The 23,527-nt window shown below is 44.9% G+C and overlaps 1 protein-coding gene across 2 annotated transcripts in view; it reads right to left on the reverse strand.

Annotated features, from left to right (window-relative positions):
* Nucleotides 1–23,527, reverse strand: part of LOC138296807 (exportin-5-like) — a 1,394,731-nt gene that overhangs the window by 971,685 nt on the left and 399,519 nt on the right. For both annotated transcript variants that reach the window (XM_069236253.1, XM_069236252.1), the window contains exon 16: nt 4,000–4,026. In XM_069236253.1, coding sequence (XP_069092354.1) covers nt 4,000–4,026 — 27 coding nt within the window. The remainder of the gene's footprint in view (nt 1–3,999; nt 4,027–23,527) is intronic.

Consider the following 23,527-nt stretch of genomic DNA (forward strand, 5'->3'; position numbering starts at 1 on the left):
CAGACAGTCCCTGGGCTAGCCCAGTGGTCTTGGTCCCCAAACGTCACACAAAAGATGGCCAGAAAGAGATGAGGTTCTGTGTGGACTACAGAGGACTTAACTCTGTCACCAAGACATATGCTCACCCCATTCCAAGGGTAGATGAATTAATTGACAAATGGGGTGCTGCCAAATACTTAAGTATCTTTGACTTAACAGCAGGGTACTGGCAAATAAGAATGGCACCATGAGCAAAAAAGAAAACAGCATTCTCTACACCTGATGGGCACTACCAATTTACTGTGATGCCCTTTGGCTTAAAGAATGCCCTTGCCACCTTCCAAAGGTTGGTGAATCAAGTCCTTGCTGGCTTGGAGTCCTTTAGTGCAGCTTATCTTGATGATATTGCTGTCTTTAGCTACAACTGGCAGGATCACCTGGTCCACCTGAAGGTATTGCAGGCCCTGGAAGCAGCAGGCCTCTCTATCAAGGCATCTAAATGTCAGATAGGGCAGGGTATTGTGGTTTACTTGGGTCAACTTGTAGGTGGAGGCCAAGTTCAGCCACCCAAACCCAAGATCTAGACGATTCTGGACTGGATAGCTCCAAAAAAAACAGACTCAAGTCAGGGTATTCCTTGGCTTGACTGGGTACTATAGGAGGTTTGTGAAGCAATATGGATCAATAGTGACACCCCTTACAGAACTTAACTCCAAGAAAATGCCCAAGAAGGTGAACTGGACCGTGGACTGTTAAAAGGCCTTTGACACCCTGAAGCAAGCAATGTGCACAGCACAAGTTTTGAGAGCTCCAGATTACTCTAAGCAGTTCACTGTGCAGACAGATACCTCTGAACATAGGATAGGAACAGTCCTGTACCAAAAATGATGATGGCTTTGACCAGCCTGTTGCTTTCTTTTTTTTTTAGCAGGAGGTTACTCCCCAGGGAGCAGTGTTGGAGTGCCATTGAGAGGGAGGCCTTTGCTGTGGTCTGGTCCCTGAAGAAGTTGAGACCATACATTTTTGGTACTCACTTCATAGTTCAAACTGACCACAGACCTCTCAGATGGCAAATGCAAATGAAAGGAGAAAACCCTAAACTGTTGAGGTGGTCCATATCCCTTCAGGGAATGGACTTTGTAGTGGAACACAGGCCTTGGGCTGCCCATGTCAATGCTGATGGCCTTTCCAGGTTCTTCCACTTAGAAAATGATGAAGACTCTCTTGGGAAAGGTTAGTCTCATACTTTTCGTTTTTTTTTTTTTTTTGGGTAGGGGGGTAAGGAAATGCCGCCTTGGCATTGTTACCTCCTGACTTTTTGCCTTTGCTGATGCTAAGTTTTGATTGAAAGTGTGCTGGGCCTCAGCACCAGTGTTCTTTCCCTAAACTGTACCTTTGTTCCCACAATTGGCACAGCCCAGGAACACATAAGCCTACACTGGAAGTTGGTTATGTTTTCAGGGGGCATCTCCAAGATGCCCTCTGGGTGTATTTTACAATAAATTGCACACTGGCATCAGTGTGCATTTATTGTGCTGAGAAGTTTGATACCAAACTTCCCAGTTTTCAGTGTAGCCATTATGGAACTGTGGAGTTCGTGTTTGACAAACTCCCAGACTATATACTCTTATGGCTATCCTTCACTTACAATGTCTAAGGTTTTGCTTAGACACTGTAGGGGCATAGTGCTCATGCACATATGCCATCACCTGTGGTATCGTGCACCCTGCCTTAGGGCTGTAAGGCCTGCTAGAGGGGTGACTTACCTATGCCACAGGCAGTGTGAGGTTGGCATGGCACTCTGAGGGGAGTGCCATGTTGACTTAGTCATTTTCTTCCCATCAGCACACACAAGCTGTGAAGGAGTGTGCATGTGCTGAGTGAGGGGACCCTAGGGTGGCATAAGACATGCTGCAGCCCATAGAGACCTTCCCTGGCATCAGGGCCCTTGGTACCAGTTACAAGGGACTTACCTGAGTGCCAGGGTTGTGCCAATTGTGAAGACAAAGGTACAGTTTAGGGAAAGAACACTGGTGCTGGGGCCTGGTTAGCAGGGTCCCAGCACACTTCCAATCATAACTAGCATCAACAAAAGGCAAAATGTTAGGGGGAAACCATGCCATCAGAGGCATTTTCCTACACCAGGTGAACCAGGTGGTGGACTGGCGCACTCTGCATCTCCACCACATGAGTCTGTGGAAGCAGACAGGTGGGTCTGTTCTTAACAGACTTGTTCGCCTCACAACTCTACCACCAGTTGCCGGTTCCTTCAGCTGGAGGTTGGCCCCTCAAGCATCGACGAAGGACACATTCCTCCAAGATTGGAGCCCAGAGAAGGACTCTGCATTTCCCCCCTTCTTGATGATTACCACAGCGTCAGCCCAGGTATGGCGACAAATGGCTGGGGTGGTCATGATAACCCGCCCATATGGAGGTCTCAAGTGCAGTTTCCAGTTCTGATGGAACTTTCCTGGGATTTTCAAATCTAAACTGCCCCTTTTTCCTCACATTCTGCTGGGTCCAGATCATGTTGGTGACGGAGGGGTCCCTGCAACTGATGGTGTGTCGGAATACAGGCAACACTGGATGTTCCCAAGGCTTTCATGACATACTGAATTTCTCCTCTCCAGGGTATGGGCAGGCAGCACAGTCAAATGCTGCAGGTCGGCATGGATGAGATGGATACGTTGGAGTTTGCGACAGAGTGGATCACACAGGTGCTCAATTTTCTGTCCAGCTTAGACGAGGACGGGATGGCATACCATTCTAGTAATGCCTTCTGACCTGCTATTTTAAAAAGGCAAGCCCCAGTCAACAGCGCTGGGATGGGTGAAGATACTTATGACTGGCGATTGCTTAAGGGGATCTGACTCACTTCCACAGGAACACCAATATTCAGCACTGTGGGATGTTAACCGGGTCCTGAACTTCTTTCTGTCCTGTCAACCGAACAGGTTTCTGTTGGGAAAAGAGCTTTCAGCTCATTTGGCTGATTTGGTGTAGGTGAGTTTCAGATGTGAGGGCCCTTGATTTCTTCAGCAGGGTGTTTTCACTGGATGAGTTTCTTTTACTGTAAGAAGACAGACTTAATCTAACACCTGCATAATACCTTACCTGGCTTTCCGGGATGCACCCACATGGTGCGTAGTTCAATGCGGTAATGCCCTTCCAGGTGAAACGCAGCTTTTTACTGTATTACAAAAACCGTACAAAGTGGTGTCTTAATTTACAATAACCCGTTGGGTTTGTTGGGTCTTGCATGAGGCTAGTATAGACAACAAAGTAAGTAAAAAAAATTCATGCTGGATAAATTGGTTCTTGTATGTGTGAATATTGTACTGCTATGTTCTCTTCAACTGTGGTCAAACTAATTGTTCATTAACTCTACTGTTAACATTGCCATCTGAGAACACTAGTTCAAAACGGTCACTTATGAAGTTTAGTTCTTGTAGGGACTGATAGTATAAAACAGGATGCAGATTATCAAACTGTAGCATGCTTCACCCGAAGAAAGAGGAATGCAGACAGCGAAGATGGCCTAGGTCTGGGTCCTCGCTGCACTGATAGGATAATGGACTTCAGATTTTCCCTGGTGTTTCTGGAAACAGTTGTTTTTTTCTGTTATCCTAAAAATGGCTTCTGTGTATGAAATATTGTAATTCAAGCAAACGAAGAAAAGAAAAGCATAATCCTTGCCTCCATATCCTTAACATAATTGAAACATACCTTCACTAGAGCTAGGAAACTTTTCCTTCTATGCAATATTCCAATACCAAAATGAACAGCTCACTTAATTGCATATTATGTTACATGGACTACACAAAGGTTGGGTACAGTTTATTAACAAACAGCATACGTTACTGAACACATCAATTAGTTTACAAGCCTAAAATGTGGAATTTTATTTTAGGATGTTTACGGTTTCACATAAAATTCTTAGTAGTTCCCCACAATGAGTCAGAAGACATCACCGACCCTAATATTTTGCACCTGTTGCTTTCAAAGGATGAATACGCTTACCTTAAGCTCTTCAATAATTTCAAGGAACTATAGGGGAAGAAAAACATTAGATTAACACCTACATTCAAACATATGAAAACACGTTTGAAACCATGCATTAGCGTGAAAAGAAATAAAACTTTCAACAAAATACAACTGCAAAACACGAAAGAAATTAAGCATTCATTCACTCTTCTTATTGCCACCAGAAAAGATACCAGGAAAAATGGACACAGATCACAAGTCTTTAACAATAATCTAATAAATAAAGCACAATAAATACCAAACAAAACATCAGAAAAGTGAGCACTACTCCCCGTTCTCTGTAATATGTAAATTTTGTGTTCATGTTTTACTGCAAATACATTATGCATCTGCCCAATTTCCAATAAACACTCCAAACCTTATTTCATGTCCATTCTGTTGTGAATTATCTTTATTAGTGGTACATTAAAGCTAGACAGAAATAGTGCTCATGAATAGCTTGTGCTATTCTTTAATCTATTGTGCATATATAAATGACCCTTGACATTCCTATATCAAACAGCACGTGAACAGGTCAACCCCATTACGTTAATTTCCTGTTCCTCTAGCTTCTGAAAATACCTCAAAGTGTACTGATATTTCTTTCCGTAGCCACTATTTTGGCACTGTTGCCATATCAAAATCTGTGATGTATTCAACCATTTATGATCTCACCATAAAGGAAGCATACAGTTGGCATTCTGAGATTGAGTGATTGGATGAGAATATCTGCATTTGTGCAACAACTATGGTATTTTGATTTAATTTTTACACTAAAAAATGCTTTTTAGTATATAAGCTCAAATTTATTATTTAAGACCTATTACTTGAACTATGCTTTTGTACTTATATATTGAGTAGTTCACCATCAGTAACATTCACACCAATCAGGGGTGTTACAAAACCTGGATAGTAATACAGTTCAGTGCTCAAGTGAAATGAATGTGCAAAAGTGATATTATAGGTAAAATCAAAACAGATAAGTGACAACTGTCAATGTATTAATCCATTCTGTGCGGACGGCCACAAGCCGTCCAATGACACAGTAGACGTGTGCGTCGGACTGCTCCCGGCTGTCCTAGCACCCACCCAGGGGGACAGAGCTCACACTCCCCACCGTAGGCAGTCCTTTTCCATCCTCCACCCAGCAGGGAAGGCAGCAGAAGCACTTCTGCTGCAACCCCCGCAGCATCGGACGACATCAGCACGCACAACGCACCAACATCATTTGAAGTCGCCCCGACGCACTGGAAGCCATTTGCTTCCAACACCATTGAAAGAATCAGATAAGTTTCTCCTGGAGAGGTGTTTTTTATTTTCATTCTCAAAAAAAGAGGCAGCTGGGGAAAGGAAAGGGTTTTCCTTTCTTTCGATGTCTCTTTGAGCATTCTTGCTACACGATCGTGCCGCAATCGTGAAGCAGTAATTCCCTCTACACAGCAGGGATTTTTTTATGGGAGTGGTCCTTTGGGAAAAGGTCGCTCCCCTTTGGGGGATATGGTATGTTGGCTGTTTTGCCCCCCTTAGGGGCAGATCGGCCTCTATTTTAAGCCCATCTGTTCCCAAGGGGGGCAACAACCACTAGACACCAGGGATTATTTGCAGCACATGATTTGGTTTTTTGGACCCTTGGGCAAGGGTCACTCACCTCTGGGGGGGAGGGAGGCGGGGTGTATTTTGGACGTTTCGGCACCCCCATGGGGGCAGATCCGTCTCTATTTTAGGACCATAGACACCAAGGAATGTGTTTGTGTATTGTAGGGGAGCGGCCCATGGGGCAAGGGACGCTCCCATTTGGGGGATACGTATTTTGGCTGTTTGTGCCCGCCTCGGAGGCAGAAGGGCCTCTTTATTTTAGGTCCATCTGCCCCCCCCCGCCCCAAAATATCACTGTAAAAAATGAAGAATCTGTATGCGAAGAGGAACGTAGTAGGAGAGTTGCATGTACTGCCATGACTGTCCTTCTAAAACTGGGGTGTGTGTGCCCGCTTGTTTTCAAATGTATCACACACAATTGTTGGGAGCACCTGTGAGCGTTGCCTGGTCTGTATCGTTTTATATTTTTTGTTCAGTTTTACGGTTGGCATTAGTGTGATGTATTTAGTTAGAGCTGTTGTGCTTGTAGTTGAAAATTTACTTACAATCTTTGTGTTTTCTTTTTTTTTTTTTAAAGAAAATGTGATAGTGGTGTGCATGGACTGGCGCTTTGCTGGCGATGTGTTCGGACTGGCACTTGGCTGGAGGTGTGCATGGGCAGGCGCTTGGCTGGCAGTGTGTGTGGGCTGGCGCTTGGTTGGCGGTGTGTGAGTAGTGACTTGCTGCTGGTAACTACACACACTGCTAGCCAAATGCCATTCCACACACTCCGTCAGCTGGTGTGACAGGCATGTGGACATATGAAAGTGATGGTCCCTTGAAGGGCACTGTGTGTTGATGTGAATGTTGTAATGTGTTGAGCCCGCGGCTGGCGGTGTGAGTTATCTTGTGTGTGTCATGTATGAAAGAAGTGTGAATGGCCTGTAAAGCGGTTGGTGCCTTGACGTGGCCTTACAGCGAGCTGCGAGTTATTGGCTCAGTTTTTTGACCTATCAATTATTAACAGTTGTAGGAAAATGCCACTGTTGGCATGGTTACCCCCTAACATTTTGCCTTTTGTTGATGCTAGTTATGATTGAAAGTGTGCTGGGACCCTGCTAACCAGGCCACAGCACCAGTGATCTTTCCCTAAACTGTACCTTTGTCTCCACAATTGGCACAGCCCTGTCACATAGATAAGTCCATTGCGGCTCTGTCCAAACAGCAACAAAGAAACCATCTTTAAAGGGACTCCAGCCTCACTCCGGAAGCGTGAGTGCCCAACACTCTGCACCCGACGCCCCTGGCTTGTGTCCAGAAGAACCAACACTGCAGAGAGGACCCCCAGGTGACTCCAATGACGTGGACACCCTGAGAGGACCTCCCTGCACCCCCACAGCGACATCTGCAGAGAATCCAGAGGCTCTCCCTGACTGTGACTGCCCGAGAACAAAGAACCAGACGCCTGGAAGAAGCACTGCACCCGCAGCCCCCAGGCCCAAGAGAAATTACCAGCAGGCGGCCCTCATCCTTGCCCAGTCGGTGGTTGGCCCGAGAAGCCCCCCACCCCCGTGCCCTGCCTGCATCGCCAGAGTGACTCCCGGGTCCCTACATTGATTTAAACCTAAAACCTGACACCTACTTTGCACACTGCACTCGCCGCCCCTGAGCGGCTGAGGGTGTATTTGGTGTGCCTGTTTGTAACCACCCCAGTGCTCTACAAAACCCCCCTGGTCTGCTCCCCAAGGACACAGGTACTTACCTGCTAGCAGACTGGAACCAGAGCACCCACAGTCTCCATAGGCGCCTATGTTATTTGGGCCCTCCTTTGACCTCTGCACCTGACCACCCCTGTGTTGCTGGGTGTTTGGGGTTAACCTGAACCCCCAACTGTGGGCTACCTATGCCCCAGAGACTGAACTTGTAAGTGCTTTACTTACCTCCCCCAGGAACTGTTGATTTTTGCAGTGTCCACTTTTAAAATAGCTTATTGCCATTTTTGCCAAAACTGTGTACATTACTGTTTTAATTCAAAGTTCCTTATTTACCTATGCCAACTACATTACAATTTATGTACCTACTTGAATTCTGAATCTTATTGTTCTAAAATAAAGAAAATAATATTTTTCTATATAAAAACCTATTATCCTGGAGTTAAGTCTGAGAGTGTGTTCTCATTTATTGGCTGTATGTGTACAACAAATGCTTAACACTACCCTCTGATAAACCTACTGCTCAACCACACAACCACAAAATAGAGCATCAGATTTGTTTCTAGTTTTGCCACTATCAACCTTTAAGGGGAACCCTTGGACCTGTGCACACTATCTCTCTCTTTGAGTTAGTATATACAGAGCCATCTTCCTACAAAGTGCATTTCATTTTTGTGAAATCTCTTGTTATTAAAATTAGATTTATTGAACCATCACTCACCCTCGTCCCAAACCCCACCAGTATGAGTGCGTACTTGATGAACATATGGTTGTGCAGTAATAATTCTCTTTTTGGTATACATTGCCTCTTGTTGTGAATGTTGTAATGTGCTGGGAATGATCATGTGTGTGTCATGTATGAAAGCAGTATGAATGGCCTGTAAAGTGGCTGGTGCCTTGTTGTGGTTTTACAGATCACGGAGCTGTGAGTCACTGGTTCAGTTTTTTCACCAATCCATTATTAACAGTGCATTTCACTTTTGTGAAATCTCTTCTTAATAAAATGTTATCTATTGAACTATCACTCACCCTTATGCCAAATTCAACCAGTGCGTATGGATACCAGTGTAGAGTTAGAAGAGAGCTTACTCACCTTCCCAAATTACTATCAACAACCAAAAGAAGCGAGCACAATACCAAGTCTCATACGTCTGTGATGTCCTAAACACTCAATTATGAAAATCAATATTTTCAACCTTTGCCCAAGGTTACGATTAAACAAGCCATATTGGGGGGTTACCACAAGACAATTGCATTGCACTTCTCTCAGTTGGGAATTCAACTCAGGAAAACAAACATGTTCTGCTGCATTCAGGACTCGACGCACACCCCTGACACACTAGGGTTCTTTGGTGGGGCCCCAATGATGAAGCATGCCACCAAACAGGTTGATGGGTGAGGGGTCTTAACAAAACTTAAGGGAATATTTTCACAATTTGATTGTTTGGGACATCACAGAAGTAAGAGACTTGGTAGCATGCTTGCTTCTTGTCTAGAAGAAAATCTACCAACTCTAGATATTTTTGAAAAATAGACACCCAGGGGAGTACAGGGTGATGTGCCTTTCATAAATGCACAAACGTTTTCTTACCCACAATGCCCTGCAAACCATAAATTGTGACTAAAATCACACATTTTCCTTGCATTTCTGTGCCATACCCTTCCAAAAACAGAAATAAACCTGAAATATTCTGCCACCATACATTCCTCTCAGTCTCCTGATATAAATGCTATCTCATCTGTATGGGTGGGCCAAGTGCCTATGACAGGAAAGGGCCAAAAACGTGTAGAGATTGAGGGGGCACATAAGTGTGTTCATGAGTGTAGTTTTTTAGTACATTTTCAGGTTAACTCTGCTTTGGGCACCTGCACAAGTGAAGGTATCATTTTTATCTGAAGACCGAGGGGAACTCTGGTTGGCAGGCAATTTGTGCCGGCACAGTGTTCAAACTGAAATGTGAGGAAAATGTGATTTTTTTTTTCTGTTTTTAGCTAAATTTGATGTCTACAAGAGGATTCTGGATAAGAAAACGTTGGGGGATCAATGCAAGCTACACTTCAATGGGGACTCCGTTGGATATCCAGTTTTCAGAAATGTCTGGGTTTGGTAGGTTTCCCTAGAAGGCCGCCCAGACCAGGACGAAAACGCAGGTGTCCCCTTGCAAAAACAGGTTGTTTTGTGATAGATAATTTTGTTAGGTCCACGTTGCATTTTGGGCCTTTCCCTGTCGCGGGCACTTAGCTAACCCACACAAGTGAGGTAGCATTTTTATCGGGAGACCTGGAGGAATGCTGGGTGGTAGAAAATCTGTGGCTCCCCTCAGGTTCCAGAAATTTGTATCACAGAAATGTGAGGAAAATTTGTTTTTTAGACAAATTGTGAGGATTATGCATGACAAATCTTGGTGAGCGCCCCAAAGGTCACCCCATCTTGGATTCCTCTAGGTGTCTAGTTTTCATAAATGTACAGGTTTACTAGGTTTTCCTACTTGCTGGCTGTGCTATAGCCCAAAGTCCACAATTTCGCACTTTGCAAAAACACTTTGGTTTTCAGTGGAAAAATGTGATATGTCCATGTTGCGTTTTGGGATGATTCCTGTAGCGGGCACTAGGCTCACCCACACAAGTGAGGAATCATTGTTATCAGAAGACTTGGGGGAATGCTGGGTGGAAGGTAGTTTGTAACTCACTTTAGATTCCAGAACTTCGTATCACAGAAATGTGAGGATAATGTGTTTTTTAGACAAACTGTGAGGTTTGCAAAGGATTCTGGGTGACAGAACCTAGTGAGAATCCCACAAGTCACTCTATCCTGGATTTCCCTAGGTGTCTAGTTTTCACAATTGTACAGGTTTGCTAGGTTTCCCTAGGTGCCGGCTGAGCTAGAGCCCAAAATCTACAGCTAGGAACTTGGCAAAAAAAAAAAAGTCAGTTTTCAGTGGAAAAATGTAATGTGCTCACCTTGCGTTTTGGGATTTTTCCTGTCCCTGGCACTAGGCCTACCCACAAAAATGAGGTGCCATTCTAAACTCCATATCTTGTGCCCATTTCAGAAATTAATAGGTTTCCTTGATATTTTACCGTTTATATTTTACCAAATGAATTGTTGTATACCCGGAACACAGTGAAAACCCATTGCAAGGTGCAGCTTTTTTTGGCTCTGGGTAGCTTGGGTTCTAAACCTTATATATCTCTGCAACCAGTTGGGTCCAGTGGATATAACGGTATATTATTTAAAAAAAAATATGCCATAGTTAGAAGAATTTACAGATAAAACGAAGACAAAAATGGCTGTTTTTTTCCGACTCAATTTCAATATTTTTCCATTTCAACTTTCTTTAGGAAAACTTTGAAGGATCTACACAAATGACCCCTTTCTGAATTCAGAATTGTGTCTACTTATCAGACATGTATAGCTTTCCGGAATCGACCACTGGTTTCAAACTCATTTTTGTCACTAACTGAAAACATAGGAAAAATGGGGTATGTCCCAGTAAAATGCCAAAACTGTGCTCAAAAATTTGGTTTTCTGATGCTAGTCTGCCAGTTTCTGAAAGCTATGAAGACGGTGATTCAAGCACAACAAACCCTTATTGTTGCCATTTGCATGGAAAAAACAGATGCTTTCTTCTGCAGCAATTTTTCCCTTTTTCTCAGAAAAGAAACACATTTTAGATGTATCTTGGCTAATTTCTCAGTCCCCATGAGTGTAATCCAAAAACCCTGGGTATTTTTGAATCCCCAGGATGTTAGAAATAAAAAAAAAGACGTAAATTTGGCGTGGATCACTTATATGGACAAAACGTTATGGGAGGGCCTATGCGCAAAGTACCCCAAATAGCCAAAAAAAGGTTTAGCACAGGTGGGGGAAAAGGTGTAGCAGCGAAGGGATTAAATGAGATCTAAAACATTTACAAAAGAAAGGGGGTGCAAAGAGTCTTTCCTTAACAGGTCAACAGGAAGATGGTCCCTACCCCAAGGTAGAGACGACGTTCTGACCCCTTGTGTATAGGATTGGTCTGGGGTTATCAGCAGGACATAGGCCTAGGACAATAGAGAAGTAGTTATACTAAAGGACAGTAGTTATAGAACATATTTAATAAAAAAAAACTAAGATTATTCAATGATGGTCCTAGGAAGGGGAAAAGGTAGGAGGCTTACTTTTTAAAACAGGGCTATTATTGTCATGGAAGAATACATCTTAAGGCTCTATAGAGCATAAAATGAAAATCAGAAATAAATGTTCACTCTGATTCTATGTGTATTGAGTCCACTACCTGTAATATCCTGTTCTCATTATTATTATTATTATTATTATTATTAGTGGTATCTTGCAACGCAGCAAGATTCAAGTGGGGATAAAGACCAAAGGTTTGCCTGGCAGTTTTGGTAGCCATAGAATTGAAATATACTGCATTGTTATTCAAAATGAATTCTAACCCTAGATGCTTACAAGAATTGGAAACATAAGATTGCCTAATTGGAGGTGGTTCTTAGTATGGACTCAAACTACAAAGTCCATTAGGTCTAAATGGGGAAAATTCCACTCTAGGCAAACCTTGATGTCCAGACAGTAGTGCTTCCTCAAGGTATGGAGTGACAGCATCGTAGCTACCTGGAAGATGTTGACACAGGAACTTCATGTGCCACCCCAGTGGTAGCAGCTTTGACTCTGGTGCAATGAGCTTGCAATGCTTCCGGAGCTGCTTTTTGGCCAATGCATTGCAGATCTTAACGACGCGCACAATCCGGAGTTAGATGGTCGTCTTCAGCACAACCTTGCCTGTTTTCACTCTATTGAACCCCACAAGCAGCAAGTCATCTACCTGTTTTCTAAGCAATGACTGCTGTTAAAAGATCAGTGCTCTTTTGGGGTCAACGATGTGGGTCTCTACTCCTCCTTAGAGGAGGTAAGCTGTGCAAAGAACAGGGTAATATGTTCACTAACGTGGAACAGCAGTGTACAAAAAATGGTTAATTCGTAACCTTGTGTTTCGGTTCGTAGAAGGCCTGGCTTGACAGTTCGGGCTCAATTGTTCATACTGGAGCAAGGTCAAGACTGAATTACATATAGGTAGGTCCTGTCTGAGGTGACATGGAGGACAAAAGAATAATGGGTAGGAATGCTATTCGAGTGAATGCCAGTGGTTAGACTTATTGCAACCATTGTCCCCTCACCTTTTTTCCTTTTGATGTACTACCCTAGGAGGCTAAGGGTATGCCCAGATGTCAGTCCCTTGCCCATTGTGCCACTGGAACCAAGCTACAGCCGACTAAAGAATGGTATACCTGTCTACCTACAGACAGGAATATTAGTAGATTTAATAACCGACTTTCCAAAATCAAAACACATTTCTATTATTAGTCATGACTGACTGATCAATTCAGCACTTATACAGATATATGCCCTCATTACAACATTGGCGGTATTGACCGCCTACCGCCACGGGGACGGCCGCCAACATACCGCCGCCGTGGCTACCAGCCGGCAACGCATATTATGACCGCCAACGGTATTCACAACGCCGTTGGTCATGTCAGTAAGGCGGCGCTGCTGACAGCAGCACTGCCACGTCAGCAAAACACCACCGACTGTATCATGAGCAATGATATGGCCTGGTGGTGTTTTGCTGGTGGACGCTGCTGCTGACAGCAGCGCCGTGAACCGTCTCCAGCCGGAGGAACCCCTGCAAGCAGGTAAGTCGGGTTCTCTGACCAGAGAGGGGGGTGTTGTGTGTATGTGTGTGGGGAGTATATTTAGGGATGCATGCATGCGGGTGTGAGTCGCGTTGGATGCATGCGTGAATGAGTGATTGTGAGTGTTGTGGATGCATGTGTGTGACAAGGTATGTTGGTGAGTGGATGTGTGTGCAGGCGTGGGTGGAGGTGGGTGTGCGTGCATGTGTGTATATGGGTGCGCGTGTGGGTGTGTATATGTACGGGGGCAAGAGCGGGTGAGGGAGCACTCTCTGGAGGGGATGAGGGAGACCCCTATCAGTGCCAGGGAAGGGGTTCCCTGGCAATGATAGCGCCTACCGCCATGGTTTTCGTGGCAGTACAAAAACCACGAAAACCATGGCGGTAGGCTGGGTTGTAATCACGAGGGTGGGAATGTGATGCCCCCCGGGCTGAAGACTAAAGTCTCCAGCCCAGCGGCTATTACCACCCTGGTGGTCTGTGTGTTAAAGTGCCGGTGTTGGATGGCGTTAACTGTCAGGGTCCAAATCCCATTTTATTTTACCGCCGGGCTGTTGGCGGTATAACCGCCGCTTTAACACCGACCGCCAGGGTTGTAATGAGGGCCATAGTCTTTATGAGAAAGTAATTTCTGACAGAGGTATACAATTTACCTCTAAGACTTGTCAACAGATTTCTCAGCTTACTTTAATTCCAATCTATGTCTGCATCTAATCATCCTCAGACTGATGGCCAGACCGAGAGAATAAATCATACTCTACAGCAATACCTTGGCTGTTATGAATATATTTCTCAAGAAAGTGCCTTGCAATGGCAGAATTTGCTTACAATAAATCTGTTCAAACTTCGATCAGAAACCAGGCATTTTTTCGTTTAAGTGACTATAATTCCAGAAGGATATCAATACATGTTCCATACATTTCTGCACCAGCTTCTGCCAGTTTTATTATTTAGATTTAAGAAATAAAAACTCAGACTCAATGACATTTAAGGAGAGCTCAACGGCAATATGCCAAAACACAATTTACTCATGTTCAATAACACTCTTTCTGGTGGATACACTAACAGTTGTTTACTCACCCCTGTAATACCCCAGGCATCAGACTGGATCTGCAACTTTCCCCCAGCAACTGCTCCTGTGTACTAGCAGGTTGTGTTGTAAGTTATTTTAGCATTTATATGGGCACATTTATTTTAGCCTCTGAGCCTGAGGTCTGTGTCCTTTCACCTAGTCACATGTCATTTTATTCCTTTTAATATTTTAGCAAAACTTCATTTTAGTGGTGATGTTTTACTATTTATCAGTTGCCGTTCCATGCAGAATTTGTCATTCATTTCTTTGCACAACAGTTTCATCCTGTGCTCAACCCCAGGCTGCACTCAATAATTTACAAGGTATTGCGGAACCAAAGAGTCCAATGTATACACAGAAAAATATGTGTTGTCATGTCAGGGCAGTTCTGAGAACAACAGATGTTTTATTATAAAACACCACACTGCCCCATCACAGAGGGGACATTCAAGCCAGCCAGCCATTGTATCCTGCACGTTGTTGTTATAGTTTCTGCTGATTCTCTGCGTCTTGTCTTCATCCATGTGGGAGGACTCCCAGCAGACTAACAGACCTCTTCTCTACCTATAGCATAGGTATGGGGAGTGTGTTTCCTTCCAGGGACTAGATGGGTAGATTAGGGTTAACACTGATATCGCTCTCAAGCAGAACCTCAGTTGTGTAGGTAGGGATTTTAGATTCAATACTGTGACACTATGGTGGGATTTTTCCTCTGTTTCACTTTTCTAGTCACCACAATAATAGTGTTGTGTTTCATTTTCCTGATAATCACAATTCATGCCTTTCTACATAAAATGCAGTTGCTTCAATAAAGCAAAATTTGGGGCTATTAGGATGAGTTGAGCTCAATCTCGTCAGACCATCCTCAGGGCTCTGAGAAGGTGTGTCAGATGTGGGAAGGTATACCGAAGAATGCAGTCTCTACGCATGGAGAATGTGTCTCCCAGATAACGTTCGAGGTAGAAACTCAAGCACACAGTAGTCATGACATTGTGCGTTCAACAGTGACGAAAAGATCCATTTTTTTTTTTTGTATTGTTGGTGAACTTGGTTGGAGATATCAAGCTTAAATGAAAGCTGTAGCACAGCTGTGTTTGAAACATTAAACACAGAATCTGATTTCTCTTCAAAAAGAACTGCAGCCACCAAATGGCATTCCCATAAGAGGTTCTGGCACATCCTCTAAAAATCCTGTGGTGGGCGCAGAGGCATCGCACCCGAGCACAATGGTGCCTAGTAGTGCAACCTAGACAGTCTGTTGTCCAGACTACCCAATATACATATTTAGTTGTGTCCTCTCTGTACTGAAATGTTTGAGCAAAATAATTTTTTAATTCTTTTGAAACAGCAACCAAGATCTTGCTGGCCAGATCCTAAACAGCATGTATAGAGCATCTCAGCAGAGAGACAACATTCAAGGATCTCAATGCCAAATTGGCAGAGAAAACCCTTTTTCTATATGCATCAATGAGATTTCTTTCAGTCCGGTGGAGGGTTGGTGTATACATTGGGATTAACATTCCTGGAGCAGGTTTGAACATTCAAGCTCATAGGAGTCAGCTGCTGGGTAAAAAGAAAAGCCAGGTCACAAGAAGCAGGCCTATAGCAACAGGGCAAAGCAGGGGGAAAGTTGGGCATTGTAGGAAAGTCCCCTCTTTCTGGCATGGTTACCCCCACTTTTGCCTGATGTCAGTGTGCTTAGACTGTTTTCACTAGGATCCTGCTTATCAGGATCCCAGTGACTGTGCTCTAGTAGGAAAGTAGCCTCTTTCTAGCTTGATTACCCCCATTTTTGGCCTGGTTGTCAGTGTGTTTGACTGTGTCTACTGGGATCCTGCTAATGAGGACCCCAGTAGTTACTCTCTATCACTTAAATGGTTGTCACATACTGGTAACCCAGTATTTCACCCAAAATTGGCATACTGGTCCCCCCTTATAAGTCCCTAGTATATGGTACCTAGGTACCCAGGGCACTGGTATTCCAGGGGATCCCTATGGGCTGCAGCATATATTTTACCACCCATAGGGAGCCCATGCAAAGGCTTCTGCAGGACTGCCATTGCAGTCTGCGTGAGAGGGTGCATGCACCCTCTCATTGCCATTTACACTGCACCAGGTCACTTATAGGTCACCCCTATAGCAAGCCCTCCAGCCCTGAGGGCCGGGTGCAACGTACCTGTGTGTGAGGGCACCTCTGCACTAGTAGAAGGGGCCCACACGACCTCCAGGACCATTTTCCCAGACTTCTTGAATGCGGGGACGCCATTTTACGCGTCTACTGGGCATAGGTCACTACCTATGTCCAGCTACACAACGGTAACTCCGAACATAAGTATGCTTGGTATCAAGCTTAGAGAACCCCCAGTATTGCCATTACAGCCTTCTGAGGTTTTCCAGGCAGACCCAGCTGCTGCCACCTGACAGACAGGTTTCTGCCCTCCTGTTGCTTGAGAAGCTCCAGCCCAGGAAAGCAAAACAAAGGATTTCCTTTGGGAAAGGGGTGTTACAGCTCTCACCTTGGAAATAGGTGTTACAGCCTTGGGAGGAGTAGCCTCCCAAAGCCACTGGAAATGCTTTGAAGGGCATATTTGGTGCCCTCCTTGCATAATCCTGTCTACACCAGTTTTGGGACCCCCCCCCCCACCCCCAGTCCCTGCTCTAGTGCAAAACTGGACACAGGAAAGAGGAGTGACCACTCCCCTGTCCATCACCACCCTAGGGGTGGCACTCAGAGCTCCTCCAGAGGGTCCCTCGGTTTTGCCATCTTGGATTCAAGGTTGGCAGGGAACTATGGGAGCATCTGAGTGGCCAGTGCCAGCAGGTGACGTCAGAGCCCTCCCCGGATAGGTGCTTACCTGTTTAGGTGACTAATCCCCCTTTCAGCTCTATTTACGGTCTCTCCTTTGGGTGGTTCTTTAGATTCAGATTGCAAGACTCCAGCAGAAATCCTCTGCATCCTCCACTTCAACTTCTCACCAAAGAAACTGCATCTGGGCACTCCAGGAACTCTACAAACTGCAAAGAAGCAAGATGCCTTCTGCAACATGCTATCTTCAGCTCCAGCCAGCAATTGCAACTGTTTCTCAGTTGTGCATCCTTGGACGACAGTCCATCTTCAGCCTGCACCAGAAGAGCGAAGGAAACTCCCTTGGGGTGAAGGAGTCACTTCCCCTGCTTCAGCAGGGACCTACTGCAACGACGACCAGCTGCGTGGATCACCTCTCCTGCGGAGCTGCATGTATCCTGCATCATGGGTGGTGGACTAAAGTGGTCCTGACATCCTACTGTCCAACTTAGGTGGAGGTAAGAGCTTGCCTCCCCACGCAAGACAGTACCCCTGTGCACCGCATGTTTTGCAGTCGCTAAGGTTTGTTGGCATCCTTCCACTAAGTTCTTTGTGCATCTTGCAGCTCTGGCCCCCAGCACTCTATCCTGCAACATATCTTCCTGAGTGGTTCTCCGGCTGCGTGGACCTCCTTTTGCACCTTTTTTGTCCCCGTGCTGTGGGACTCCTGTGCACGCTGCCTGGTCTTCTGTAGCTCTATGAGTTGCTGTGAGCCCCAGTGACTCTCCCTCCTGAGTAGAGTCCCCCAGGTCCGTCTTAGCCACGAGCTTTGCGTGAGCTAAGGCCTGTTGGCCTGCTCCAGCAATGCAATCAGACTGCAATCTTCCATCTGGCGTGGGACATCATATGCACCAATCAGGAACCCGACTCAGTCTTCTTGGGTGCAATACTGACTGTTCTTCTTCACCTGTGGTTCCTCTTTTGCACCTTCATCCAGGTTAGAAGGGGCTCCTGTTCTCCCTGGACTCTTCTGTGATTATTGGACTTGGTCTCCTTCTTCCACAGGTCCTCAGGTCCAGGAATCCGCTGTTGGTGACTTGCAGTCTCTTCTGGTTCTGGCATAATCCTTTTCGTTTCAGTGTGTGCTCTGGGAAAGTTTTTGTGTTTTACTTCTGCTTTCCTGGGTACTGGGGTGGGTTCTAGTACTTACCTTTGGTGTTTTCTAGTACTCCCAGCGCCCCTCTACACACTACACTAGCCTAGGTGGGAAACCAACATTCGCATTCCACTTTCTTAGTATATGGTTTGTATTCTTCCAGGCTCATGTCTAACTATTGTGATGTTCACTAATTGCACTGTTTTATGCTTATTTCTGCATACTAGTGTATATAATATGTGCATCACTTACCTCCTAAGGGAGTATAGTCTCTATGGTATTTTTGGTATTTGAATCACCAAAATAAAGTACCTTTATTTTTGTAACACTGAGTGTTACACTATAGTGGTATTGACAACTACAGTATCTTAAAAACAGCTCTTTTAGAAGGTTTTGGCTTCACCACTGAATAGTATAGGATCAAGTTCAGGGAGACCAGAAAGGAAGCCTCACAGAATTGGGTTGACTTTGTAGACTGTTCTGTTAAAGCTTTAGAAGGATGGTTACATGGCAGCAAAGTGTCGGATTATGAGGGCTTGTACAATCTGTTACTGAGAGAGAGCATATTTTAATTAACTGTGTGTCTGACTCGTTGCACCAATACCTGGTGGACTCAGATCTGACCTCACCCCAAGAACTGGGAAAGAAGGACAAATGGGTCAGAACAAGGGTGAGAAGAAAGGCTCAAACAGGGGGTGACAAGAAGAAAGAAGGTGGTTTGCCTCAGGACAAGGTGGGGACAAAGACAAAAGTAAAGACTCATCAGGTCCACAAAACTCCTCTGGGGTGGGAATAAAACCTTTCCTTCTTCTGCTGCCCACAGCAAAAAGTCTTGGTGCTATGTGTGCAGAAATAAAGGCCCGTGAGCCAACCAACACTACTAACTCCACATCCACTTCTAGTGCCCCTATAAGTAGTAGTAGTAGTGGTGGTGGGACTACTGGCAATAGTCAAAGCAAAGGTGTAGTTTGGTTCACATTTGGGTCGATAATAGAAACTGGGGTAGGTGTAGAAACCCCCAAGACAGTTTCAAGTGCCACCTTAGCTGCTTGTCCCCTTATTATGGGTAAGTACAAGCAGCACATTCAGATAAATGGTGTTGAGGCCCAGGCCTCCTGGGACACAGGTGCCAGCATCACTTTAGTCACTGAAAACTTTGTGTCACCTGCACAACACCTTAATTGGTCAAAAGCACCAAGTCACTGATGTTAACAACTCCACTCAGTCTCTCCCCTCAGCTGTAGAGCAACTATTTGGGGTGGAGTTACTGGCCCTAAGCAGGTGGTAGTGTCGCCTAGCTTGCCTGTAGGGTGTCTCTTAGGAAATGACCTAGAGGCCTCGGGTTAGGCTGAAGTAGGGTTTCATACCCATACTGGGTATTCCCCAAGAAAGGGACAGTCATCCTGCCCTCCCTAAAACTTTTTCTGCACCTTAAAAATAGGGAATCTCAGGATTCACAGTTTAGCTAAAAGTAACCAAACAGGGTGGTTCACCTCCAAACAGGGAAGGGACCACATAGTAGATGATAAAGGGAGTAACCACTCAAATCAAATCAAATAAGCTTTATTTGACAGATGCTGTCATAAAAGCATATATACATAAAACAAAATCAATACATTGACCACAAACCAAACATTAGAAAAGCATTTAAGACTCAGGTAGAATACATTGTGATAGGACTATAGAAAACTGTAGAATACATGGTTTTGTAGGTAAACGCTATTCTCGAAATATGAATAAAGATATATTCTGTTCAAAGTAAAATCATAAAAAAAAAACAGAAATAAAACAGTAATAAAAATATTTAAAATCACCCACCTGGTCTCATACGGCTATAGATATAGAATTAACTTCAGTCATTAATAAATTGTATTAATTTCCTGTGTCTAATAATAGCCCATAAAAATGTAGACATGTTACAAATGTATATAGTTGGCAAAGACTGTAGGAACACATAAGCTGGTCGACATTGTATCAAGTCCATGGATCTCAATAAAGCAGAAATATCTTTCTTGACAAATTATACAATGAACATAATAGAAGGTATGGAAGGAACCTTCCTCGGTAGCCATGTCACACGGGCATTTGACCATAGGCCTCGACCAATCATTAATTGTTGGAAAACTCACCAAGTGAAAAAAATCTAGCCTAAACCTGGTAAAAACAAATCTATGCTGTTCATTGCTTAGGTACGGTCGCATTTCAGGTAAGGTGAAGATCAGCTGGTTTTTAAGAATACTTGGCTTAAGCAGTTCGGCAAGCAATCTTTTTTTCAGGTTGTTTCTTGTGACAGCTCGTAGTGTTTCTGGTTTATAGTAATCTGGATTTCCTAGATCACTCAAAGTTTTTTTATGTATCCCAACCATTGTACTCTTCCTACATGAGAGGACCTAAGACACTCCTCTATAATCTCTTGGTTCAGCTTGGTGTACTCAGGAATCCACATCTTGTGCAATAGCAAAATCAGTTGAGTTTTAACTAGGTTTGTAATGAGCGGGACCCCTAATTCCGAGTGACATACATGTGATGGGCTACTCTGTGGGAGAGAAAGAAGATACTTTAAGAAGGCATTCTCTAGCAGCTGCAGGGAGTCATGATTTATATGTCCCCAAAGGCCTGCCCCATACATGGCTGTTGACACACATTTGGCCTTATACACTGTTAGTATCTCCCTAGGGGGTTTCTTACCAACCTTGCAAGCAAAGGTGCACAAGGCTCAAACAGTTTTCTCAAAGTGTAGCCCTATCGCTCTAATTGCCATCTGCCCTGTCCCTTTTACATCTAACATGATCCCCAGGTACAAGAAGGACATTACATAATCAATTCTAGTATCTTTTATCATGAGGCTGGGGGTTTTCCTGCACCTCATAGCAAATGTGATGCTTTTATTAACTAATAGCCCTTGCTCCTCCATATAGGACACAAAGCATGTTAGTAGCTGTTTCAGTGCAGGAGGGGTTTGCGCCACAAGAACAGCATCATCAGCATATAAAAGGGAGGGAACGGGGCGGGACCCTATTTGGGGCAGGTTGTTACAATTAGCAGACAATACATTATCCAGACTATTAATGTATGAGGAAAAGAGGAATGGTGCCAAAACACAACCCTGCCTTACACCTCTCTCGTTACTAAAAGGCTGGGTACATTCGCCCATTGAACCATAATGCACTCTGGAGCTGCTCCAAGGATATGTTTCCTTGAGAAATTGTATGATCGGGAGGTCCACCCCCATGTTCCCCATGGTTGCCCACAATTTACTATGGATTACGCAGTCAAAGGCAGCAGATAAATCAACAAAGACCAAGTACAATCTCCCTTATTTGATAGTGGTGTATTTCTTGGTCAGCATGCTTAAATTCAGACTCTGTTCCACGGTTCCTACTCTATCCCGGAACCCATACTGTAAGTCTGATCAGACATTCTTCTCCTGGGCCCATTCTTGCAGTCTGTTCAAGATAACACAACCTGCCACTTTCAGCATTGAATCTAGGAGAGAGATAGGACGATAACAAGTGGGACTGTGTCGATCTCCCTTTTTAGGGTCGAGCCTGCTTTGCATGCACTCGCGCATGCGTATAGCAGGGAGACTCTTGTATTTAGAAATGGGCTCCGAGCCCTGTCAACTTCACGTCAGTGCTTTTTATTGGTTCGTGGGCTTCCCTAATTAAATCGGCTTGCTTTCATTAGTCGAAGGCACGCATACGTCATGCCTTTTCCGGTGGCTAGCCCTCCTCGAGCGCAGCGACCAAGTACAGAAAACATGCGAGGCTCGCTGTTTTCCATCGGGCTCGTGGACTTTTTTTTTGTTTTTTTACTAATTTACGAGCCCAATCTCGCTTGGCAGAAGTCGAGCGCTTTACCTACTTGATTTCACTTTTTCGGGTTACGTGCATAAATGCACTTTTGCCCCATAGGTGAAAAGTCGGGTTAGGAGTTTACAACGCGATCGGCTCCAACACGAGCAAACGCGAGACCCGATGCATTGTAAATGCTTGTTAAAAATTGGGACAATAATTGATTCCTTCGAAGACTTCAGTAGGCCAACTTGACAACATGCATTCAGGACTTGAGTAAGTAGTGGCTCCTAAAGGGTTGTGTTGAATTTAAACAGATCTACAAGGATGAAGTCTGGACCCAGCACCCTTCCGGCTTTACTTGCATTTAGGGCAACAATGAGCTCATCCAAGGTAAATGCAAACTTGATAGGGAAAATAATGGGGGCCAATGGGTCTCTGTCGGTCGCATCGTCTACTGTCAGCCTTAACCTGTTAGAAGGATTGGAATAAATAGTAGAGAAGTGTAGGACAATGGCTCCTTGGTGCAGTTACCCCCCCACACGTTTTGCCTGAAATTGATGCTGACTTGACTGAGTGTGCTGGGACCCTGCTAACCAGGCCCCAGCACCAGTGTTCTTTCACTAAGAATGGGCCATTGTTCCACAATTGGCACACCCCTGGCACACAGACAAGTCCCTTGTAAAAGGTACCAAGGGCCCTGTGACCAGGGAAGGTCTCTAAGGGCTCCAGCATGTTTTGTGCCACCCCAAGGGACCCCTCACCTAACACATGCACACTGCCATGGCAGATTGTGTGTGTTGGTGGGGAGAAAAAGGCAAAGTCGACATGGCATCCCCCTCAGGGTGCCATGCACACAAAATACTGCCTATGGCATAGGTAAGTCACCCCTCTAGCAGGCCTTAAAGCACTACAGCACGGTGCACTATATAACAGGCGTGGGCATAGCTGCATGATCAATATGCCCCTACAGTGTCTATGTCCATTCTTAGACATTGTAAGTACAGTGTCCCACGCCACTCCAGCCAGTGAAGATGCCCGCCTCCTGGACAAGCCCCCACTTTGGGCGGTAAGTCCAGAGGGATAATGAGAAAAACAAGGAGGAGTCACTCCCTCAGCCAGGTCTACCCCTAAGGTGACCAGGGCTGAAGTGACCCCCTCCTTGGAAAATCCTCCATTTTGTTTGGGACGATTTAACCGAATAGGGACAGGGATGTTCTCCCCTCCCCAAAGGGAGGGAGTACAAGGAGGGTGTAGCCACCCTCAAGGACAGTAGCCATTGTTTACTGCCCTGTGACCCTAACACAACCCTAAATTCAGTATTTAGGGGCGACCCTGAACCCAGCTTTTCACATTCCGGACAACCTCAAGAAAGAAGGACTGCTGAGCTGAAAACCCCACAGAGAAGATAAGGAGACATCAACTGACTCAGCTCCAGCCCTTCTGTCCCGTCTCCTGCTTCGAAAAGTTGCAACAAAAAGAAGCAATGCGTTCTGCAACACCAGCTACCCCTGAAAAGCCTCCAGGGGACTGCCTGCATCACCGAGGACCAAGAAACTCCTGTGGACAGCGGACCTGTTCAAAACGAAGATCAAGAAACCAACTTTAAAGGGACTCTCACTTCACTCAAGAAGCATGAGTCCACCTACTCTGCAACGAACGCCCCTGGTCTGTGTCCAGAGAAACCAACTATCCAGAGGACCCCCCAGGAGAATCTCACGAGGTGTCCACCCT

This window comes from Pleurodeles waltl, chromosome 5, assembly GCF_031143425.1.
Source record: "Pleurodeles waltl isolate 20211129_DDA chromosome 5, aPleWal1.hap1.20221129, whole genome shotgun sequence".
NCBI classification, from domain to species: Eukaryota; Metazoa; Chordata; class Amphibia; order Caudata; family Salamandridae; genus Pleurodeles; species Pleurodeles waltl.